Below are 20,301 nucleotides of genomic sequence, written 5' to 3' on the forward strand. Positions count from 1 at the left end.
TTCAAATAATACCATTCATTGGTTTAATCATATAGTAGTTTTTTACGCAACCAATTTTTTAATTCGCTGCAGTATACTGACCTTTGACCCTAAGGTAAGCTGAGCATTTGCTGCGGCCCGCTGAGTTCTGAGCCATGACACAGTACAGGCCTGAGTCACTTGTTCGAGCGCTGCGTATGATGAGCTCCGCATTGCCATCAGAGTCTGATCCCATGTAGACACGTCTAGAGTCTGTCACATTCATGCCATCCTTTTGCCTGAAAGAAAAATATCATAATTTTTACTACTGGTGGTAAAACATGAATGAACTCTGACAGAATAAGCAAACAAGACACGATAAGCTGAGACGAATATTCTTTTTACAATAAGTGATATTAACCATTTGAAGTGAGGCATGGGGTTGCCCTTGGCTACACATGTGAAGACCACTTCATCTCCAGCGGTAACTGTGATGTCTTGTAGAGGGGTTGTGAACTTTGGAGTGAAATCTGTCTCGGGGCTTGTCTCTCTCTCAGTTCCGAGTACAGTGAGATGAGCTGAGCAGTATACTTCTCCCTCTGAGTTGGCAGCTGTACAGGTGTATGTACCGGCATATTGTTCAGAAACTGAGAAAATCTCCAGAGTCAACAGACCATGCTGATTCTACAAGGGGCAAAAAAACCGTAAATTATCAATATTTATTATTGTATCATATTTTTTGAAAATTGCCTTTCAGTACTTAAAATAAGCTTTCTTAGTGTTAGATAATGAAAGAATAAACGTAGAGAAATGAATTCAGTGTCCCCTTTACAGTTACATTGTAATCAATAAACAGAAACTTACTGATATGAAGAAGTTGGTATCTTTGGTGATGTCTTTGCCGTCTTTCTGCCAGGTGATCCTGGGAGATGGAAGTCCAGTCACAGAACACATGAAGCGGACATGGCTGAACTCGGGCACGGTCTTGTCCCTCAGTTTGGCGGTGAAGTTAGGGGCCTCCTCCACCTTGTATTTCATGCTGGGGGCCTCAGAAAGCCGGGCTGATTCAGCGGCATACAGCGGTGCTGTGTCAGGTCGGGGGAAGGCAAAGTCTGTCACTTTGATGGAGGCTCCTGAAATATCAGATGTTAGTGTTCAAAATATATCATGGAATCAAATATTGTTCAAAAATACATTTATAAATGTTTGTAACATACCAGTACATGTATTATTATTTATATCATAACTATAGCATGCATTAAATTAAGGATGATAAGAATTGCCATTTCATTATTCATTGTATGAAGTTTACTTACTTTGTACTTTGACGTAAGCCTCAGTGGTAGTAGAGCCGACAACATTGACAGCCCTACACATGTATCGTCCAGTGTCATCAGGGAAGGCATCGTGAATGGTCAGTGTGTGGACATCTTCATCCACAGCAATGCGGTAGTGTCGACCAGAATGCAAAAGCTTACGGTCCTTGTACCTATAGACATTAAAATTCAAATCACAATCAAACATCAGAAACAATCTTTATTTATACCTTTTCTACCTTTTCTAATGTTTGCTATTTTTATTGAAATAAAATTTAATAGAAACTTGCCATTCCACTTGTGGGTTTGGTTGACCTTTGACCTTGCATTCCAGTTTGACTGAGCTTCCCTCTTCAATGGTACTATCCTCCAGGCACTGAACAAATTTGGGCTGGATAGATCCCTCTGGCACAGTTTCTGTAAAACAGAAAAGAATCTGTATCCTATGTTCAACTTATTTTTGATCATTTCATTTCTGAGCTTGATTTGCCTACACAGTTTAATATGTGGAGCATGTTGTTATATTTGTAAGCTTACCAATGACTTTGAGTTCACACGAGCACCAGGTCTGCCCGTATTTATTGGTGGCCTCACACTTCCAGGTTCCAGCGTCATCAGGGTTGACCTCGTGGATGATCAGTCTGTACATACCCTTGATGTGCTCAAGGTCGTAGTGTTTAGACGACTTGATGCGGACATTGTTATGGAACCACTGAACTTCTGGTTCTGGGCGACAGGTTACTAAAAATATAAAGCCAAAAATACAGTACTCCATATATCTAAATAAAAAATCAAACTGTATAGAAATTCAAAAAATTAAAATTTGAATTGATGTTTGGCCTGTACTTACCAGTGACGGTGAGTTCCACTGTTTCCCTGACCTTTTTGACCTGATCAATCAGGGGCAGTGTAAACTTGGGTGCAATGTTAGTATCCACCAATGATGTGTCATAGTCATGTCTGTCAAGTCTGTAAACAAAGGTATGGAACATTTAGTATTTTACACACAGTTACAACTTCAGTTACAACTTCACATAATCCTTTCCAATAGGACTAATAATCTGATCATGCATATAAATCTGAAACCATGACATACTTGAGTTTAGGCAGTACTTCAGCTGGTTGTTTTTCTCTCTTTTTCTTCTTTCTGCGCAGGTCTACAGAGGAAAAAGAAAAAAAAAATCATATATTTTCTCTATAAATCAATAATTTAAACCTATCATTTAAGTCTTTCAGATCTTGACCTTAACCTACCTTGCAGTGAGATTCATCATGCTCGTTAACAGTTTTACATTTGACCTACCTTAGGAATCTTGGCGGTGGTAAAGGCTTCACCATGTCCATTGACAGCTTTACACTTGACCTTGACCTACCTTCCACTGAGATCTTGGTGGTGGTGAAGGCTTCACCGTGTTCGTTGACTGCTTTACATTTGACCTTGACCTACCTTCTACTGATATCCTGGCGGTGGTGAAGGCTTCACCATGTTCGTTGACAGCTTTACATTTGACCTTGCCAGCGTCCTCCACATCCAGTTCACTGATGAAGAGGGAGGCAAACTGGTCATGGTAGGTCATGTGGTACTTCCTGCCATGGGTCAACTCCTCACCCTCCAGGTACCTATAAAACACAATATCACTCAACTAGGGATTACCTGCCAAACCTTAACATACTTAATAAAATCTATTGTCCATGCTCGATGCCTCGATGCATGAGTCAATGCAAGGGCATCTGAAAACAGAACGATTGAATTCATATCATAATCAGTAAGTTACCCTTACACCTCACTAGGAATTCCAGATTCCACCTCAACACCTGGTTCCTCTGAGCTGGTCAGTAACACATTTAATCCTAACACTACCTTGTCCATGATAAATAAACTTCACCACAGAAACTCCAGAAAATTCATGATTTCTTAATTGCACATAGAAAATTTTAACACACAAGTTCAGAGAACCAGTTATTCCATTAGGTAGAAAACCCCACCAAAGAATCTAACTTAAGGTACATCCCTATAAGATGTAACATCCTGAACATCTCAAAGATAAATATTTTTTTTATGTATAATAACTTGGTAAGTAACATAATCTCTCTCTCTCTGCTGGAGCACAATACACAAAAATTGAACTCTGTATCTTTGCTTATGAGGCAGGCCTGGTGCATTCTGATATAAACTCTGTGTTACATAGCCATTCTGTATTATCTTATGTTAGAGTCTGACACCCATCAACAAAATCCAAAAATTATATTCTAAACTTAAATTTCTCTCAGGGGTGATGACACAAGCACTTGCTTCCCATACAAATATCATATCATATTAGTTTATAAGAATTCTGACAAACATTTCAAACCCCGGTCTGCTCAGCTGTGTTACTGTTATTCACAGAACAGCTTGCAGATCAAGAATTTTTTTTTATCAGTTTTGTTTGACTGGGAGATGTATTTATGAACTCTGGTATCTTATGTTTTGCAAGAAATGATTTATGAGTACAAGTGTGCTGTTATCTCACATGCAAAGAGGCCCACTCAAAGGGAAAAGAGGTTCTCTTGAAGATTTTTTTTTTATTTGCTGCATGCTAAAGGATTTTTTTTTTAATGTACAGTTCAAATTAGTTCTAAACAGGCCTGCTCTGAACAAGTGTCAAACAATTACGCATTCAAGTATATAAATAAACATATAAAATGTCCATGAATTACCTGCTTAAGTAATTGTTATTAAATTTCAAGCTAGTTTTACAAATTTTTTCTTTCTTGAAACTATTGAAGATTACATTAAATATTGCTAAGATACTTTGAAGTTCCTTGATATTAGAACTGCCTAATTATAATCATTTTTTTTATCAATGGAATCTGCTTTAAGATGTCAAATATATCTCCAGTGCATCATTTAAGATGTATCTGTTTAGATAAAGGTTTTTTACGGAATTTAAATTTATTCCAAGGTCAGAGAACCTGCATCAGCAGAAATTCCTCCATTCTACATCTGTTCTCTACAAGCTCCAATATACCAAAATATACCTGTTCTGTTTGTGCAGCAATATACCAAAATACATCTGTTCTACAATTTTCCTTACAGAACTCACTCAACCTGTATGTTGTACAATGACTGATTCAGTCCTCTAGCTGTTCTACTCACCAGTGAATGGTGGGCACAGGTTTTCCACTGATTTTACAGGTCAACTCGACATGTGATCCCTCGTAACCATGGACATCTGTCAACAGCTCCACCACAACAGGAGCATGGGGAGGCAACTCTGCAGAGTACAAATTTTACAGTTATAAACGAAGCAAAACAAAACAGATTTGTATTACAAAGAATTATTGAAAATAAAAGATTTTCAAAAAATATAGCAATGTTTGATACCCACCAAGTAACAGATGCCTGGACATGACACCTTCGTCACCCTCTTTTCTGAAGATGGCGCTGTTTCTAGCGAGACGACCCATAGGTAGAATGTCAAGGTCATCCTCTTTGTGGTGTTTCCTGTCGCGGTATTCTTTGTGGTGGGCACGAGACAGTGGTTTTCCTGTTAGTTTCTTCTCAACAGTACCCTGATAATAGTATAATATCTAAGTGTTAGAAGAATGAACATCTAAGAATTCATGATAAGGAAAACTGGAAAGTTGGTTTTCATCACAACATGCAGTAAAGCTGTTACAGTATATATAAATCATAAAAATAATGGGTTTTAAACTATCAGGCAGAATAATACAAGGCATAAAGCTGCTCATATTTAAATAAATTAAAAAGAAAGTTAAAATTTATGTTAATTTTATCATTTGGAGATTTTCTCTGCAGAAACTGCAAATGAACTTAGAAAAATAAATAGCAAGACTTTGTCATTTTGTGCAATGAAATAGAAACTGGGAACCTAAATACTAAACAAATAATAAGGAATTTAGAAACTAAAATAATGGCAACTTAAGTCAAAAGAGAATGACCCAAAAATAATGACAGGGTGCAAATAATATTACATCTGGAAAAACAGAAAATAATAAACCGTCACTACCATAAAATTAGAAGGAGATAATCCATATCGCTTTGGATTACTTACTTCATCCACAGTTTTAGTTTTCCTCTCTTTTTCTCTTGGCTAAAAGCAAAGCAGCAGGGAAAAAGCATTAATGTCTGACAACTAGAAGCAAAGGCATATGGATTTTTATACTGATTTAACTGGATGACACAACAAATTTATAATACATGTATGTAGCCTAATATTAAGGGAAACAAGTTATGCAGCCTTTCATATGTTTTAGTTCACAACACAGTTGAAAACATTAATCATGTTTTTAATTTGTTTTACATACTGGGAAGCTTTACTTGTTTTTAATACACATTAACAAAATTTCATCCAAAATAAGAAATTATTAAATTGCATTTTAATTTGATTTGCTGCATGTACTATGATCTGATGTAAAGGATACACAGTATTTTATGATAGCTGTAGACCCAAAAGCACTATAAGCATACAATATAAATACATCTTTCCAAAACTCCAACCATGCAGGGTAAAAGATATTTCAGCATTTATAGCTGCTTAATGGTTCAAAGATTTAGCTAGAAAAGCTGAAAATCTCTATACACAACAATAGACTTACATTCAACCAGGGATGGTCCAGTGCCTCAAAGATTGTCATCCGTTTGCTGAAAAAGAGGAAAAAAATCACCATGGTGTTAATTTATATTGATCATGTTCTATTAGAAGGAACAAGAGATAACCTTTCTTCATACATAAATGCCATTGTTTTTACCTTTTGTCGGGGATAAGAAGTTTCTTGATGAAGTCTTGGGCCTCTGGGGAGATGTTCTGCCAGACTTCATCATCAAAGTCGTAGTCACAGCGGTTAATGTTCACAAAAGTCTCGTGGTCTGTTTCTCCAGCAAATGGCGAATATCCACTCAACCTGTAAAATTAACATGGAATTGTATTATATTCAACCCTGACAGGAGCTATTATCTAACTTTTTTTATAAATATTGAATCAAAAAGTTTACAAAATTTGAAATTTTAATCAAATTGTTGCATCATATCTATAAATATCTTTACTTACAACACATAGGACACCACTCCAAGTGACCACATGTCTGTCGTGAAGGAGACAGGTTCAAAGTTGATGATCTCAGGGGCACAGAACTCTGCCGTGCCAAATAGAACCTTGACATTCTTGCCTTCTTCTAGTCTCTGGGTCAGACCAAAGTCAATAATCTTAATGTCTGTACTCTCCTTGGTCACACACATCACATTTTCAGGCTGAAAATAGGAGAGAAATCATAAGCTCTGTGAAAAATCTTCAATGCATTATCAGATGTAGAAATGTAGCTGAAAAGTAATTTAATGTAATATCATTAGAAAACCTGTGCAGGTAGACATGGTAGATATGTAACTGACCTTGAGGTCAAGGTGAACCAGATTTTGTTGGTGCATGTGTCGGACTCCTTGACAGATCTGTCTCATGTAGGTGATACAGCCTGCTTCTGTCAGATCATACTCTTGTTCCACCAAGCGGTCAAAAAGTTCACCACCGGTAAGCCTAAATAACACAAGGTCAAGTTTAGGAAATAATTTATCACTTTTAAAATGAGGTTTGACATTCATAAAAGTACATGTTGTTTGGGAGGTTATCTTTCAATGAATGCTTACAGTTCTAGGATCATGACCATTTCTCCAGCCTGGTCAAAAGCTTCGTGAAGCTGTAGAAGTTTGGAATGGTGGAGTTCATTCATCATGTCAATCTCGTGGCGGACTGCCTCCTTCTCGTGAGGTTTACAGCGGATCATCTTGGCAGCCCAGTTCTTGTTGGTGGCTCGCTCAATGGCTCGGTGAACAACTCCAAAGGCACCTCTGCCCAGTTCTTCACAGATGATATACTTGCTGAGCACATCACCCTTGATTTTGTCAATATTCACATTGTTGCCTCTGAAGCTTGCATCATCTGAAATAAAAAAAAAGAATTGAAGTAAACCACAGCATTAAATTTAAACACTAGCAATTAACTATGTTCTCAGACAGAGACAAGCCTACAAGTCACATGACTTACAGAGGTCATCATAGTCCACGTCAGGCACGGCCTCTCTGGTCACGACCTTGTCCGACTCCTCTCCCGCTTCACTGATTCCAATAAAGTTCTCTGCGAACACCCTGAATTTGTGTTCCTTGAATTCCTCCAGACACTCCACGGTGGCGTACGGCGTCTTTGTAGTCAGGGCGCGTCTCCAGACTCCGGTCTGCAGGTCCAGCTTCTCTACGATGTAGCCTGTGATTTCAGAGCCACCGTCGTCTGCTGGGGGCAGCCATGACAGTTTGACAGAGAATTTGGTGATGCTCTCAATGACAGGTTTACCTTCAGGTGGACTGGGGCGATCTATTGTTTAACACAATGTAATGAAAAATAAAGTTTATGGAAAAAAAAATCTAATGTACTTAGTAAAGAAAAGCACAATTTCCTAGTATCTTGTTTTTATGCTTCCCATGCAAGAACTTTCAGCAATATGTTATGCATTTTGGGAATTTTATGCATCAAATTATCAAATCTGTTTCCTTGATTGAATCTTACTCCTAAATGCTCCTTACCAATGACATGTACAGGAATGTTAACCATGTCCGATCCCACTGAATTCTCCACCACGAATTTGTACACTCCACTGTCTTTCTTCTCCGCATCGTGGATGACCAGAGTGGAGTGGTGTGGGTGGGTCTTGATCTCCACCTTCCTGCGTGAGGGTTCGATGATCTCTCCGTCTACTGACCAGGTGATCTTAGGAGCGGGTCGACCTTTGTAGGGAATGCGGATCATGATGGCATCTCCCTTACAGATCTGTAGACCATCCAGGTATCTCTGGGGCAGGTCCACAATCTTAGCTGGCACTGAAAGGACATTGTCAGTACATTATAAGCTGGAGTTCTATCTCCTCTTTTCATTATTTTTGCTTCTTTGATTTCTATTACTCATAGATAATTAGACAAGTCTTACCATTAACATCAAGTGAGGTCCTAGTTGATACTGATCCATAGAAATTGCGAGCATGACATTCAATGCTGCAGATGTCTTCTTCAGTGACATTCTTGATGGTAAGAGTGTACTTTCCACCCTCCATTTTCTTGATTTCTGTACGTCTGGTGTTGAACACTTCACGGTAATTCTTATACCTGTAATGTTCATATACAGTCAAACCAAAAATACTCTTTACTTATCCTTTCTATAAAAACAATTCTTATGATGAAATTTGTATTGATGAAACAGTCTATGCTACATACCATGTGATACCAGGTCTGGGCATGCCTGAGATTTCACATGTGAACACAGCATCTTGACCTTCTGTTACTGTGAGTGGTTCAAGTTGTTTGACAATCTTTGGTGGTTCATTCACTATAAGGAAAAAATTCACAGAAATATCAAAAACTTATTCTCACAGAATTGATTATATCTTAAAAACTGAAATGATAAATATCACAAATGCCACATTCTGCCTACGTACCTATAACATCCTTGCAGTAGAATGGCTCAGTGGCGGGTGAAGGCTCACCGATGCCCTCCTTGTTTTCTGCTCGGACCCTGACTTCGTATTTAAGTTCCTCGTACAGGTTTTCCATCTTGTGTTTGGTTCCTTTGATCGGTGTTTTGTTGATGGGGACCCATGTTCTGCCTGACAGGTCAGCCCTCTCTAGATAGTACCCAGTAATGGGGGAGCCACCGTCATGTTCAGGTGGCTGCCAGGACAGCTCCACAAAGCGGGGTCCAATGGCCAAGATTTCTGGGGCATTTGTTGGTGCTGGTGGTTTGTCTAAACACAAGAGATTATTTAAACAAATTAATTTTATTGAAATATACAATTTTAAAATAATACTAAATAAAAAAGTGTTATTTTAACTCACAGAAAATGGTTATTACCAGTATGCAACAAAAAATGTATTCAGTTCTGTGTAATAAAAATCCATTTGGAAATTTTATGTCATAGATGTAAAATTTCCAGGTATAAATAGTTTTTAAAAAATGTACACAGCTTGTGTCTATCCAGTTGTGTAATAGAACAGTGGAATGAAGCAGGCAGGATACTGACCATAAAATGTTTGAATGAAGAATAACTATCAACAGGATTTGTTTATAATTTACCTTTTTTGCCCTTGAGTTCAACTGGTGACCTCAGTTCAGTGGGTTTACTGGGACCAGCGGTGTTTTCAGCTGTGACCCTGAAGAAGAAGGCATGGCCCTCTTTAAGTCCGGTCAGGTGGTGACTCAGAACTTGTCCCGGTACACGGGCCACTCGCTCCCACTTGTCACTGTTAGACAGGCGGCGCTCAATGTTGTAGCCAGTGATACCCTCAGGTCCACTTGGTGGTGGTTCCCAGGTCAAGGTCAGTGAGGTCTTAGTAATGTCCTTGACATGTAGAGAAGCTGGGGACATTGGGGGTTCTGTAAGAGTGAATTATCAAGTGTTAAATACATGAAATAATTTGCCAAGCATTCTTTTTCTAGTCATATCTATTGCAAAACTTTGGATTGCTAGTAGGTATTTAAGCGATGTGAATAAGGTTAATTTTAATTACCAAGAGTCCTCTTTGGTGTTGCAGCCTCTTTAGACTCCAGTGCAGGACTCTTGCCATACTTGTTCTCAGCATACACCCTGAAGTAGTAGTCTTTGCCCTCATTCAGACCTAGGATGGTCAGGGAAGTCTCCTCGGACATTGTCTTGGACACATGGACAAAGGTGTGTCTCAGTCCCTCCTTCTTCTCCACAATGTACCCTGTGACCTTTGACCCTCCATCCTCCTTGGGAGGTTTCCATTCAATGGTGACAGAATCTCTGGTGATCTGAGTACACTTAATGGGTCCAGTTGGTGCAGCTGGAGGTCCTATATTACATAATATTATTGTCATTTCATATCTGGTTGTAATTATAGTTAAGCAACCGTCTCTTAATTACCAGAATAAAATTTTTAGAGTATACTTACTGAATTTGCTCTTAGGTGTGACAGGTTTCTCTGTTTCCAGAGGGGAGCTGACTCCAGCCTCATTTTCAGCTGCCACACTGAAGAAGTAGTCCACGCCTTCAATGAGATTGTAACAGTCCACGCCGAGGGTACCTGGGGGTACTCGGGCCACTCTCAGCCAGCGTGGGTGGCGGGCCTCGCATTTCTCCACTATGTAGGATGTGATGTTAGATCCTCCATCACTCTCTGGTGGTTTCCATGACAACTTAACCTGGTCCTCCGTGATGTCCTCAACCCTCAGAGGTCCTACAGGTCTGGAGGGTTTCTCTGTAAAATGGGCAAGCATCATTATCAAAATATAATTTTACTTCATTGTAAATTTATAGGAAGTAATACATTGTATTCCTGATATTCAACAAGATTGATTTTCATTTCTTGCTTATTTTGGGTGTTGGTTGGGGGACACTTTAAAATATGAAATACTGCAAAAAAGTAACATCATCTATAAGAAACTTGTATACCGGTACCTAACCCACATGAGAACTAGAACCTTCTTTTATTCCTCATAAGAGATATATTTAAGTTATTCCTGTAAGATACCTGGTGGTTTGCTGGATTTGATAGAGGACTCCAGTTCCACAGGTTCACTGAGACCCTCAGAATTCTTGGCTTTGAGTCTGAATCCATACTCAGTGTCTGGTTCCAGGTGTTTGATGGTGGCGGAGTGCTGGTAGCTCTCCAGCTCCTTGATCTTGGTCCACGATCCAGATCTTCCTCTCCTTTGTTCCAAAATGTATTTAGAAATCATTGCTCCACCATCAGATTTGGGTTTCTTCCATTGGAGGGTAACTGAGTCTTTTTCTGTGTAGGCTAATTCAAAGTTCTGAGGTTCAGATGGTTTTTCTGAAAATAAATCATAATTACTTTGTTACTCACAATAAATTAAAGGACAAAGGATCTTTTCAATGATCAGTTAAAAACAACTTTAACATTAGCTGATAAATACCTAATTTTCTTTGTGGCACAACTGTTTTTTCAATGACAGCAGGTTCACTGAGTCCTTCACAATTTTCTGCAAAGACCCTGAAGACATAACCTCTGCCTTCCAGAAGGTTTTCCACCGTGAACCATGTGACATCAGGTTCTACCCGCTTGACACGGACCCAGTTCATGCGGCCTGCCTCTCTACGCTCTACAGGGTAGCCAATGATGTCAGCGCCACCTGTTGAGGCAGGAGGAGACCACTCTAGGGTAGCTGAATCATCAGTCACTTCTGTGATCTCAAAGTCTCTGGGAGCTGACGGGACATCTGAAATGTAATCATTTATGTTCTGAGTAAATCTTGCTACAAAATACAAATTGTTATCATAATTTGAAGTACATATATGAGCATCAATAGATTAGAATGGCCTAAATGTTGTGGTGCACCTACCAACAAGACTCTTAGCTGTAACAGTATCAATCAGTTCGATTGGCTCACTGACTCCCACTTTGTTTTCAGCGTAGATTCTGAAGTTGTAGTCATGTCCTTTGATGAGGCCAGTCAGGCTGGTGCTAGTGGCAGTGGGTGGGACCTTGGCGGCCCTCTTCCATCCTCCCCACTGTAAGTCAAGTTTGTCTAGGATGTAGCTAGTCAGTGGACTGCCACCATCATCCTTAGGTGGTTGCCAGGACAGTGTGATGGAGTCTTTGGTGATGTTTGCTGCTCTCAGTGGTCCCTGAGGTGCACTTGGAACCTCTGGAAAAAAGTCAAGGAAATCACAATTTTAGAAAGTTTTTACACAATAGTTCCTGTTTAGAAAAACAATCATAAAGAGAATTTCATAATTAATTGACTAGGGTGTACTTACCAGGCAGTCTGATTGGAACAACAGATTCATCCAGCTTGTTGTCTTTTCCACGTCCGACTTCATTTTCAGCAATCACTCTGAACTGGTACTCCTTTCCTTCCTTGAGGTCAGATAAGGTCTTTGTAGTTGATTTGGGAGACACTTCAGCCAGTGGAGACCAGTCTTTTGATCCCTCCTTGGCTTCGATGACGTATTTCTTGATGGGTGCTCCTCCATCATCTACTGGAGGCTGCCATGTCAGTGTAACAGATTCTGGTGTGATGCTGTCTGCACGGACTCTTCCAGAGGGAGCACCAGGTTTCACTAGAACAGAAATGACAAAATGCAATAATTGTTCCTTACATATACAATAATATACAATTTTTCATTAGATTTTTTTTTTATTTTTATTTTCAAAAGAAGAAGACTAAACAAATATATTTTGCAATAAATGAGGTTTAATAAACTGTGACACCTACATCATTCATATTGTAATTCTTTTCAGTGTTCACTTACATGTAATTACACATTGAGAAAACTTATCATTGCCTTCATGGATAATTTGTCAAAAATAATTATTGAACATACCTGGCACCCTCCTTGGAGTAACAGGTTCTTTTGTCTCTAGATATGGTCCTTGTCCTTCGATGTTTTCGGCAGACACCCTGAACATGTACTCCACATCCTCTATCAGTTTATCCACTGTCAGTGTCAGGACACTAGCCCGTGGTGTCTCAGCCTGTACCCAGGCTGTGCGGCGTGTATCACGGCGCTCCACAATATACCGCTTGATAGGTTGACCACCGTCTTCTTTTGGTGGTTTCCAGCTGAGTGTGGCAGAGTTGGCTGTAATGTCTGATACTTTCAGTGGTCCAACAGGGGCAGATGGTACAGCTGAGATTTTAAATATACCGTAATTGATAAATGATAGCTTTAGTACAAAATTTAAAACCAGACAGGCACAAAAGTTTAAGTCAGTTCAAAGAGAGTAAAATTCTGGACTTACTGTATGGATGCTTGGGCACCAGTGGTTTGTCTGAGCTCAGTGGTTCAGACAGACCTACTTTGTTCAGGGCCCTCACTTGGATGAAGTACTCAGTATTTTCTGTCAGATACTGGAGTTTACATGTCTGGGCCTTGGGACCGAGTTTTTCCACCTGGGTGTATGCGGTCTTCCTAGCCTCCTTCTTCTCCACCACATAATGAGTGATGGGGCTTCCTCCATTGTCCTTGGGTGGTTTCCAGGACACCACAGCGGATTTCTTTGTGATTTCTGAGAACTCTAATGGCCCAGTTGGGGGTGAAGGTACCTCTGTAAATTATTTTTTGAAAATTATGGTTTATTTTTTGAAAGCCGACCATGTTTTAAATTCATTTTTTTCAGAATCACATTAGTTAACTGTAATACAGAAACTTCCAAGGCAATCTGTGACATATGTAAGACTGAAAGATTTGTACATGGAGCTAACTTTCCTCTAAATGCAACTGTAGATGAAGCAGAACAAATACTGTAGAAGTACTTTTTTCCGTGTGGTATTAATTAACTTCCTTCTACGCGGAAATGCTAATATGAATGTAAGGCATATATGCAGAAGAAATATGTAAAAGCTAAAAGAAATAGGTTTTCTATGTAATAGATTTTCCATGGACACATACCTGGTGGTTTTATTGGGGTTACTTCATCAGACATCAGAGGTTCACTGCTGCCCACTTGATTGACAGCACTGACCCGGAAGTAATATTTCTGGTCTGTGATCAGGTCCCTGACCTTGACCTTTGTTGTATATCTGTCACAGGTCATGACCGTGACCCAGCTTTTTTTGTCATTTGTCATTTCAATCTTGTAGTTCTGTATTGGTGATCCACCATCACTTCTGCTGGCCGACCATTCCATTGTCAGGCTTGTTGCCAGAACGTCAGAGAATTTGATTGGTCCAGTGGGCTTTTCCGGTGTTTCTTTAAATAAAGTTACAATTCATGAATTTATCTTCCCAGATAGAAGAACCTTGTACAAAGTGCATCTCATCAGCTCAATGAAATAATCAGTTATTACATACATTTACATCCCAAATTCTATACCTACAATCTATTATGCCCTTATGTTTCTAAATAATACTTCATTTTTTTTCAAAGAGATTTTCACTGTTATTTCATGATTCATGTATATTATTATGAGGTCAAAACTCCATAACATTAAGATGTGTCTTTATTGTGTATAAAGAGAAAAAAACATGGAATATAAAACATATCATAAAAGTACCTGGTTCTTTGACCAGTTTGACTGGTTCTGACATCTCTACTGGTGGACTAGTTCCCTCCTCATTGGTGGCAGTCACTCTGAAGTAGTATTCCTTCTCCAGTTGTAGTCTTTCTACCACACAGCGGGTTGTGGGAGCATTGACTGTAGCCTCCTTAGTGAAGGAACCATATTTCTTGTCTCTGCGCTCTACAGTGTAGAACTTGATGGGAAGTCCACCATCATTAGAAGGTGTCTGCCACTGAATGGTCACTGTTGAACTGGTTATGTCTGTGGCTTGGAGATTTCTTGGGGCAGATGGTGCATCTAATAAAAATATAAAATATTTCTTAAATCCTAAATGGCAGATTAAAGAGACCTTCAATAAATTGCTTGAATAATAGTTTAAACCAGGAGAACTTATTGAAAAGAATGTAATCTATCAAACATACTGTATGGACTCTCTGGTTTGAATCCTTTATCTGCCTCTAGAGGTTTGGACACTCCCACTTTGTTCTCTGCCAGGACTCTGACAAAGTACTCCTGTCCTTCCTTGAGATGGGTCAGGTCAAAGGTCAGCTGATCAGCTGGGACCTTTTGTACTCTGGAGAATGAGGTCTTCCAGCTTTCCCTCATCTCTACCACATAGCCAGTGACTGGGGAACCTCCATCAGAGGGGCTGGCCTTCCAGGAGAGTGAGGCTGAGGTCTTGTGGATGTTTGATACAACAAGTGGACCCTCTGGGGCAGCTGGTGCTTCTGAGAGAGGGTAGAATCAAATAATGTTAGAAGTAAGAGAACATTATACTTTGTATGGTTATTAATCATTAACAGTATGCTCATAATTGAATTCAATGAAAAATGATAACACATACCACTTGGTTTGGGTAGTCTGGCTGGTTCAGTGGTTTCTGCTTTATCACTTTCACCAATGTCATTCTCAGCAGACACAGCAAAGAAGTAGTTCTTCTCAAACTCCAGCTTTTCCACAACTGTCTTTGTTGTGTAATGTTCCACTGTTGTGACCTTGACCCACTTGTCGGTCATCTCCACCCTGCGCCAGATGATGTATCGACGGAGTCTTGATCCACCATCAGATTTAGGTTTGCTCCACTCCAATGTCACGGATTCCTTGTCTGTTTTGATGACACCGATTCTTTCAGGTCGTGATGGTGCAGCTAAAAAAAGATTTTCATTTGAAATATATAAGTTGTATGTAACAATTTGAATTTTTTAAATAACCTGTGCCATATATGCATTCTGCCGAATTAAAATTTCAGAATTTAAAAAATCATATACCAGAATTTCACTTTTTCATCTATCTACTGGAGTAATTAAATTAAGATATCTCAATGTATTTACTGAGTTCTTTCTTGGGTTTAGCGGACTTGTCCGAGGTGAGAGGTGGACTCTGGCCCTCCTCGTTGATGGCAAACACCCTGAACACGTATTCCACGTCTGTCATCAGTTTACTGACGGTGTAGCTGGTGATGTTGGGTTTCACCTCCTCTACCTTGTTCCAGTAAGACCTTCTTGTGTCTTTCATCTCTATGAGGTATTTAGTCAGTTTGGATCCACCGTCTGTTTTGGGAGGTTTCCAAGACAAATCGGCAGAATTCATGGTGACATTAGAAATCTGGAGAGGTCCCTCTGGAGCACTCGGTGGATCTGAAGAAATTGATTTTAAGATAAATGCAATAAGTCTGTGATAGTTTTATCTTTCATTTTTATCAATACTTCCAATTTCTGGTATGAAAAAAAATGAACAGCTGAAAACTTACTGAATGGACTCTTCAGAAGAACAGATTTGTCCATCTCCAATGCTTCACTAAATCCAGCACTGTTCTCAGCAAACACTCTGAAGTAGTATTCAGCATTTTCATTCAGATTTTGGATACACAATGAGGTAATGTCAGGAGTCATTTTATCCACTTTTCTCCACGTGGTTTTTCTAGCATCTTTAATCTCTACCACATAACCTTTAAGTGGTAGTCCACCATCACTCTGTGGAGGTTTCCACTCAATGCTGACTGAGGTTTTTTGTACATCACTGACAATAATTGGTCCAGTTGGTTGTGATGGAGGTCCTGTAACAATTACATTATACATGTATTAGAAATTTAGAGTCATTCTGTCATTTTCAAATTTGACCACATCAAAAGAATTGTTAAGTCTCTTACCAGTTGGTTTCTCTAGTTTAGTTGGTTTGCTTGTTTCTGCCTTCTCACTTTCTCCGATATCATTTTCTGCAGAAACAGCAAAGAAGAAGTTCTTGTCCATCTCTAACTTCTCAATGACTGCTCTGGTATTGAACTGCTCCACTGTGGTGACCTTCATCCATTTTTCTGTCATCTCCACTCTCTTCCAGATGATGTAACGCTTTATTCTAGATCCTCCATCAGAGTCTGGCTTTGTCCACTCCAGGGTGACAGAGTCTTTCTCTATATCAGTAACTCTAACCTTCTCTGGTGGAGATGGAGCAGCTGTAAAGAGAGGGGAACAAAGGAGAATTATATATTGAACTACCTTTTTACTTTAAAATATTAAAATAGGCCACAAATTTTCTTATAGTACACAGAATGGATACCTCTAATGGATATATATATATAAGTGGATTTAAAATTGGAAATGATCTTTGGCACTTACTCAGTTCTTTGGTTGGTTTGGCAGATTTGTCTGAGGTCAGAGGTGAACTTTGACCTTCAGCATTAATGGCTGTTATTCTGAAGACATATTCTGTGTCAAGATTCAGGTTGCCCACAGTAAATTTGGTCACATTTGGCTTAACCTCTTGACATTTGTTCCAGAATGATCTACGGACATCCTTCATTTCTATGAGGTAGCCAGTGAGTTTGGATCCACCATCAGATTTGGGGGGTTTCCATGACAGATCAGCAGAGTTCAAGGTGACATTAGAAATTTTCAGTGGTCCTTCTGGTGCACTTGGTGCTTCTGAAAATAAAAATAGAATATCAAAGTATTGGAGGATTATAAATTTTTACACAAAAAAGAATTTCAAAACTTATTACAAAGTAACTTACTGAATTGACTTGTGGGAGTGAATGATTCTGACTCCAGAGGTTTAGATTTCCCAACTGCATTCTCTGCAATGATGTGAACAGTACACTTTTGATTTTCTTTTAGTCTGGTAAGTTCAAAGTTCAGTTGGTCTGCTGGCACTTTGCCAACTTGACTGAAGGACTTGTAGCTGTCTTTCAATTCTATGATGTAGTGTTTGATTGGTGAGCCTCCATCTGATTTACTTGGTTTCCATGACACTGTGGCTGAGGTCTTGCTGATGTTGGATACTTCTACTGGGCCCTCAGGTGCAGATGGCACTTCTGCAAATTATCAAAAGAAATTTCAGTTGTAGGAAAGAAAGTTTTTTTTTTCTTTTTTCTTTTTTAAAAATATGGAACGCTTCACGAATTTGCGTGTCATCCTTGGAGGGGCTATATCATGTTCCAATTTTAATATATGTACTGACGAAAAGCAAGTAAAAGAAAGTTACCTGAATGCAATATTATGATAAAAGTTGTTTCAAAAATCATACATTGTATTTTATCTTACCACTAGGTTTGTCCAGTTTTGTGGGTTGGGTAGTTTCTCCCTTGTCACCTTCCCCAATATCATTCTCAGCAGACACAGCAAAGAAGTAGTTCTTCTCATACTCCAGTTTGTCTATGATTGTCTGTGTCAGGAACTGTTCTACTGTGGTCACCTTGACCCACTTTTCTGTCATTTTGATCCTTTTGTAGATTATGTAACGTCGGATTCTAGATCCACCATCTGATGAGGGTTTGGACCATTCCAAGGTCACTGTGTTCTTCTCAGATTTTGTGACCTTGACCTTTTCAGGTTTGGATGGAGCAGCTATAATCAAAAAACAGGGTAATAGAATTCAACATCAAGAAATATTTTATGCATTTTCATAATTTTATATCATTGAGATATCTATTTGGACTCATTGGTAACTTACTCAGATCCTTTGTGGGTTTAGCAGATTTGTCTGAGGTGAGAGGTGGACTTTGTCCCTCTTCATTGATGGCTGAAATTCTGAAGAAGTATTCTTTATCCAGAATTAGTTTATCCACTGTGAACTTGGTCACAGTTGGTTTGACCTCTCCACACTTGTTCCAGTATGATCTGCTCTTTTCTTTCATTTCAATGAGGTAGCCAGTAAGTTTGGATCCACCATCAGATTTGGGAGGTTTCCATGACAGATCAGCAGAGTTCAAGGTCACATTTGAAATGTCAAGAGGTCCCTCGGGAGCACTTGGCTTTCCTGTAAAAGAAGGCATTAAATGGAATTCACATTCACCAAAATACAGTTGAACTTCAAAAAAAAATTAATTTTTTGGTTAAAACCTTAGACATCTGCTAAACCAATAAAATAAAAAACAAATTTCTTACCAAAAGGACTCATCATGTACTGGGGGGTTTCCATTTCCAAAGGTTCACTGAAACCAGAGCTGTTCTCAGCAAACACTCGGAAGTAATACTCAGCATTCTCATTCAGATTCTGGATACACAGTGATGTTATGTCAGGGGTCAACTTATCCACTTTCTTCCATGTGGTTTTTCTGGCTTCTTTGAGTTCTACCACATAGCCCTTCAGTGGCAGTCCACCATCACTCTGTGGAGGTTTCCACTCAATGGTGGCTGATGTTTTCTGTACATCGCTGACAGTAATTGGTCCAGTTGGCTTAGATGGTTTGCCTACAATCATTTATCGTGTAATGCAATTTTGTTTAAGAAAACTATAACTTTCATCGACCACTAATACAATTAACTTAAACAAAAGAGGAATGTATAAAGTTTGGATTAAGTTAGTTGATTAAAGTACCTGTTGGTTTCTCTAGTTTAGTTGGTTTGCTTGTTTCTGCCTTTTCACTTTCTCCAACATCATTTTCAGCAGACACAGCAAAGAAGAAGTTCTTGTCAGCTTCCAACTTCTCAATGACAGCTCTGGTATTGAACTGCTCCACTGTGGTGACCTTCATCCATTTGTCTGTCATCTCCACTCTCTTCCAGATGATGTAACGCTTGATTCTAGATCCACCATCAGAGTCTGGCTTTGTCCATTCTAGAGTGACTGAGTCCTTCTCTACCTTTGTGACTTTCACTTTTCCTGGTGAAGATGGAACATCTGAAATTTCATTGTATTATATTAGTTATAGTTTTTGTCCTTGCCATCACGTGTACAAGATGCCCGCAATATAAAACTACTAACAGAATTTCCTTATACTTACTAAGTTCCTTGGTTGGCTTGGCAGATTTGTCTGAGGTCAGAGGTGAACTTTGACCTTCAGCATTAATGGCTGTTACTCTGAAGACATATTCTGTGTCAAGATTCAAGTTGCCCACAGTAAATTTGGTCACATTTGGCTTAACCTCTTGACACTTGTTCCAGAATGATCTACGGACATCCTTCATTTCTATGAGGTAGCCAGTGAGTTTGGATCCACCATCAGATTTGGGGGGTTTCCATGACAGATCAGCAGAGTTCAAGGTGACATTGGAAATGTTCAGTGGTCCTTCAGGAGCACTTGGTGCTTCTGCAATGGAATAATTGTTTTCAAACAGCATCTAAAAACATATTCATCTCTGTCTTTACAACTTTAAACAATGTATTACTTTGCAAATACTTACTGAACTGACTGGTTGCTGTAAATGGTTTCTCGATCTCTAGAGGTTTAGATTTTCCAACTGCATTCTCTGCAGTAATGCGTACATAATATTGCTGATTTTCTTTCAGTCTGGTAAGTTCAAAGTTCAGTTGGTCTGCTGGCACTTTGCCAACTTGAGTGAAGGACTTGTAGCTATCTTTCAGTTCTATAATGTAGTGTTTGATTGGTGAGCCACCATCTGATTTGCTTGGTTTCCATGACACTGTGGCTGAGGTCTTGTTGATGTTGGATACTTCTACTGGGCCCTCAGGTGCTGATGGTACATCTGCAAAAAAGTATGATGTAGGTTTCAAGATTCTAATATGTTTACAGAATTTTTGCATTTTTATTCAGGTTTGATTTTG

At 39.1% G+C, this 20,301-nt stretch overlaps 2 protein-coding genes and 1 pseudogene across 2 annotated transcripts in view; all 3 read right to left on the bottom strand.

Annotated features, from left to right (window-relative positions):
• Positions 1-1,482, bottom strand: part of LOC134233067 (palladin-like) — a 39,019-nt gene extending 37,537 nt beyond the window's left edge. The window contains exons 1-4 of the mRNA XM_062715063.1: positions 1,275-1,482; positions 823-1,091; positions 380-642; positions 82-257 (exon numbers count right to left, since the gene is read on the bottom strand). Of these exons, the coding sequence (XP_062571047.1) occupies positions 82-257; positions 380-642; positions 823-1,091; positions 1,275-1,482 (916 nt within the window). The remainder of the gene's footprint in view (positions 1-81; positions 258-379; positions 643-822; positions 1,092-1,274) is intronic.
• A 36-nt stretch (positions 1,483-1,518) lies between these two features.
• The window catches only part of LOC134233068 (titin-like), a 177,995-nt gene continuing 159,212 nt past the window's right edge, over positions 1,519-20,301 (bottom strand). The window contains 41 exon segments of the mRNA XM_062715064.1: positions 1,519-1,691; positions 1,812-2,015; positions 2,125-2,243; positions 2,371-2,431; positions 2,722-2,894; positions 4,411-4,528; positions 4,643-4,826; positions 5,874-5,919; positions 6,027-6,179; positions 6,326-6,525; positions 6,664-6,805; positions 6,916-7,207; positions 7,313-7,636; positions 7,846-8,139; positions 8,246-8,421; positions 8,530-8,641; positions 8,751-9,056; positions 9,386-9,685; positions 9,820-10,125; positions 10,225-10,530; positions 10,804-11,106; positions 11,210-11,512; positions 11,636-11,941; positions 12,054-12,356; positions 12,621-12,926; positions 13,039-13,344; positions 13,689-13,988; positions 14,293-14,595; positions 14,721-15,026; positions 15,143-15,445; positions 15,630-15,935; positions 16,049-16,354; positions 16,448-16,750; positions 16,914-17,219; positions 17,309-17,608; positions 17,838-18,140; positions 18,247-18,552; positions 18,681-18,986; positions 19,114-19,416; positions 19,520-19,825; positions 19,920-20,222. Of these exon segments, the coding sequence (XP_062571048.1) occupies positions 1,519-1,691; positions 1,812-2,015; positions 2,125-2,243; positions 2,371-2,431; positions 2,722-2,894; positions 4,411-4,528; positions 4,643-4,826; positions 5,874-5,919; positions 6,027-6,179; positions 6,326-6,525; positions 6,664-6,805; positions 6,916-7,207; positions 7,313-7,636; positions 7,846-8,139; positions 8,246-8,421; positions 8,530-8,641; positions 8,751-9,056; positions 9,386-9,685; positions 9,820-10,125; positions 10,225-10,530; positions 10,804-11,106; positions 11,210-11,512; positions 11,636-11,941; positions 12,054-12,356; positions 12,621-12,926; positions 13,039-13,344; positions 13,689-13,988; positions 14,293-14,595; positions 14,721-15,026; positions 15,143-15,445; positions 15,630-15,935; positions 16,049-16,354; positions 16,448-16,750; positions 16,914-17,219; positions 17,309-17,608; positions 17,838-18,140; positions 18,247-18,552; positions 18,681-18,986; positions 19,114-19,416; positions 19,520-19,825; positions 19,920-20,222 (10,376 nt within the window).
• LOC134233076 (U6 spliceosomal RNA) lies at positions 17,674-17,763 on the bottom strand (annotated as a pseudogene).

The sequence above is a fragment of the Saccostrea cucullata genome, unplaced genomic scaffold (assembly GCF_032062105.1).
Source record: "Saccostrea cucullata isolate Sc308-1 unplaced genomic scaffold, CSIRO_AGI_Scuc_v1 ctg50, whole genome shotgun sequence".
NCBI classification, from domain to species: Eukaryota; Metazoa; Mollusca; class Bivalvia; order Ostreida; family Ostreidae; genus Saccostrea; species Saccostrea cuccullata.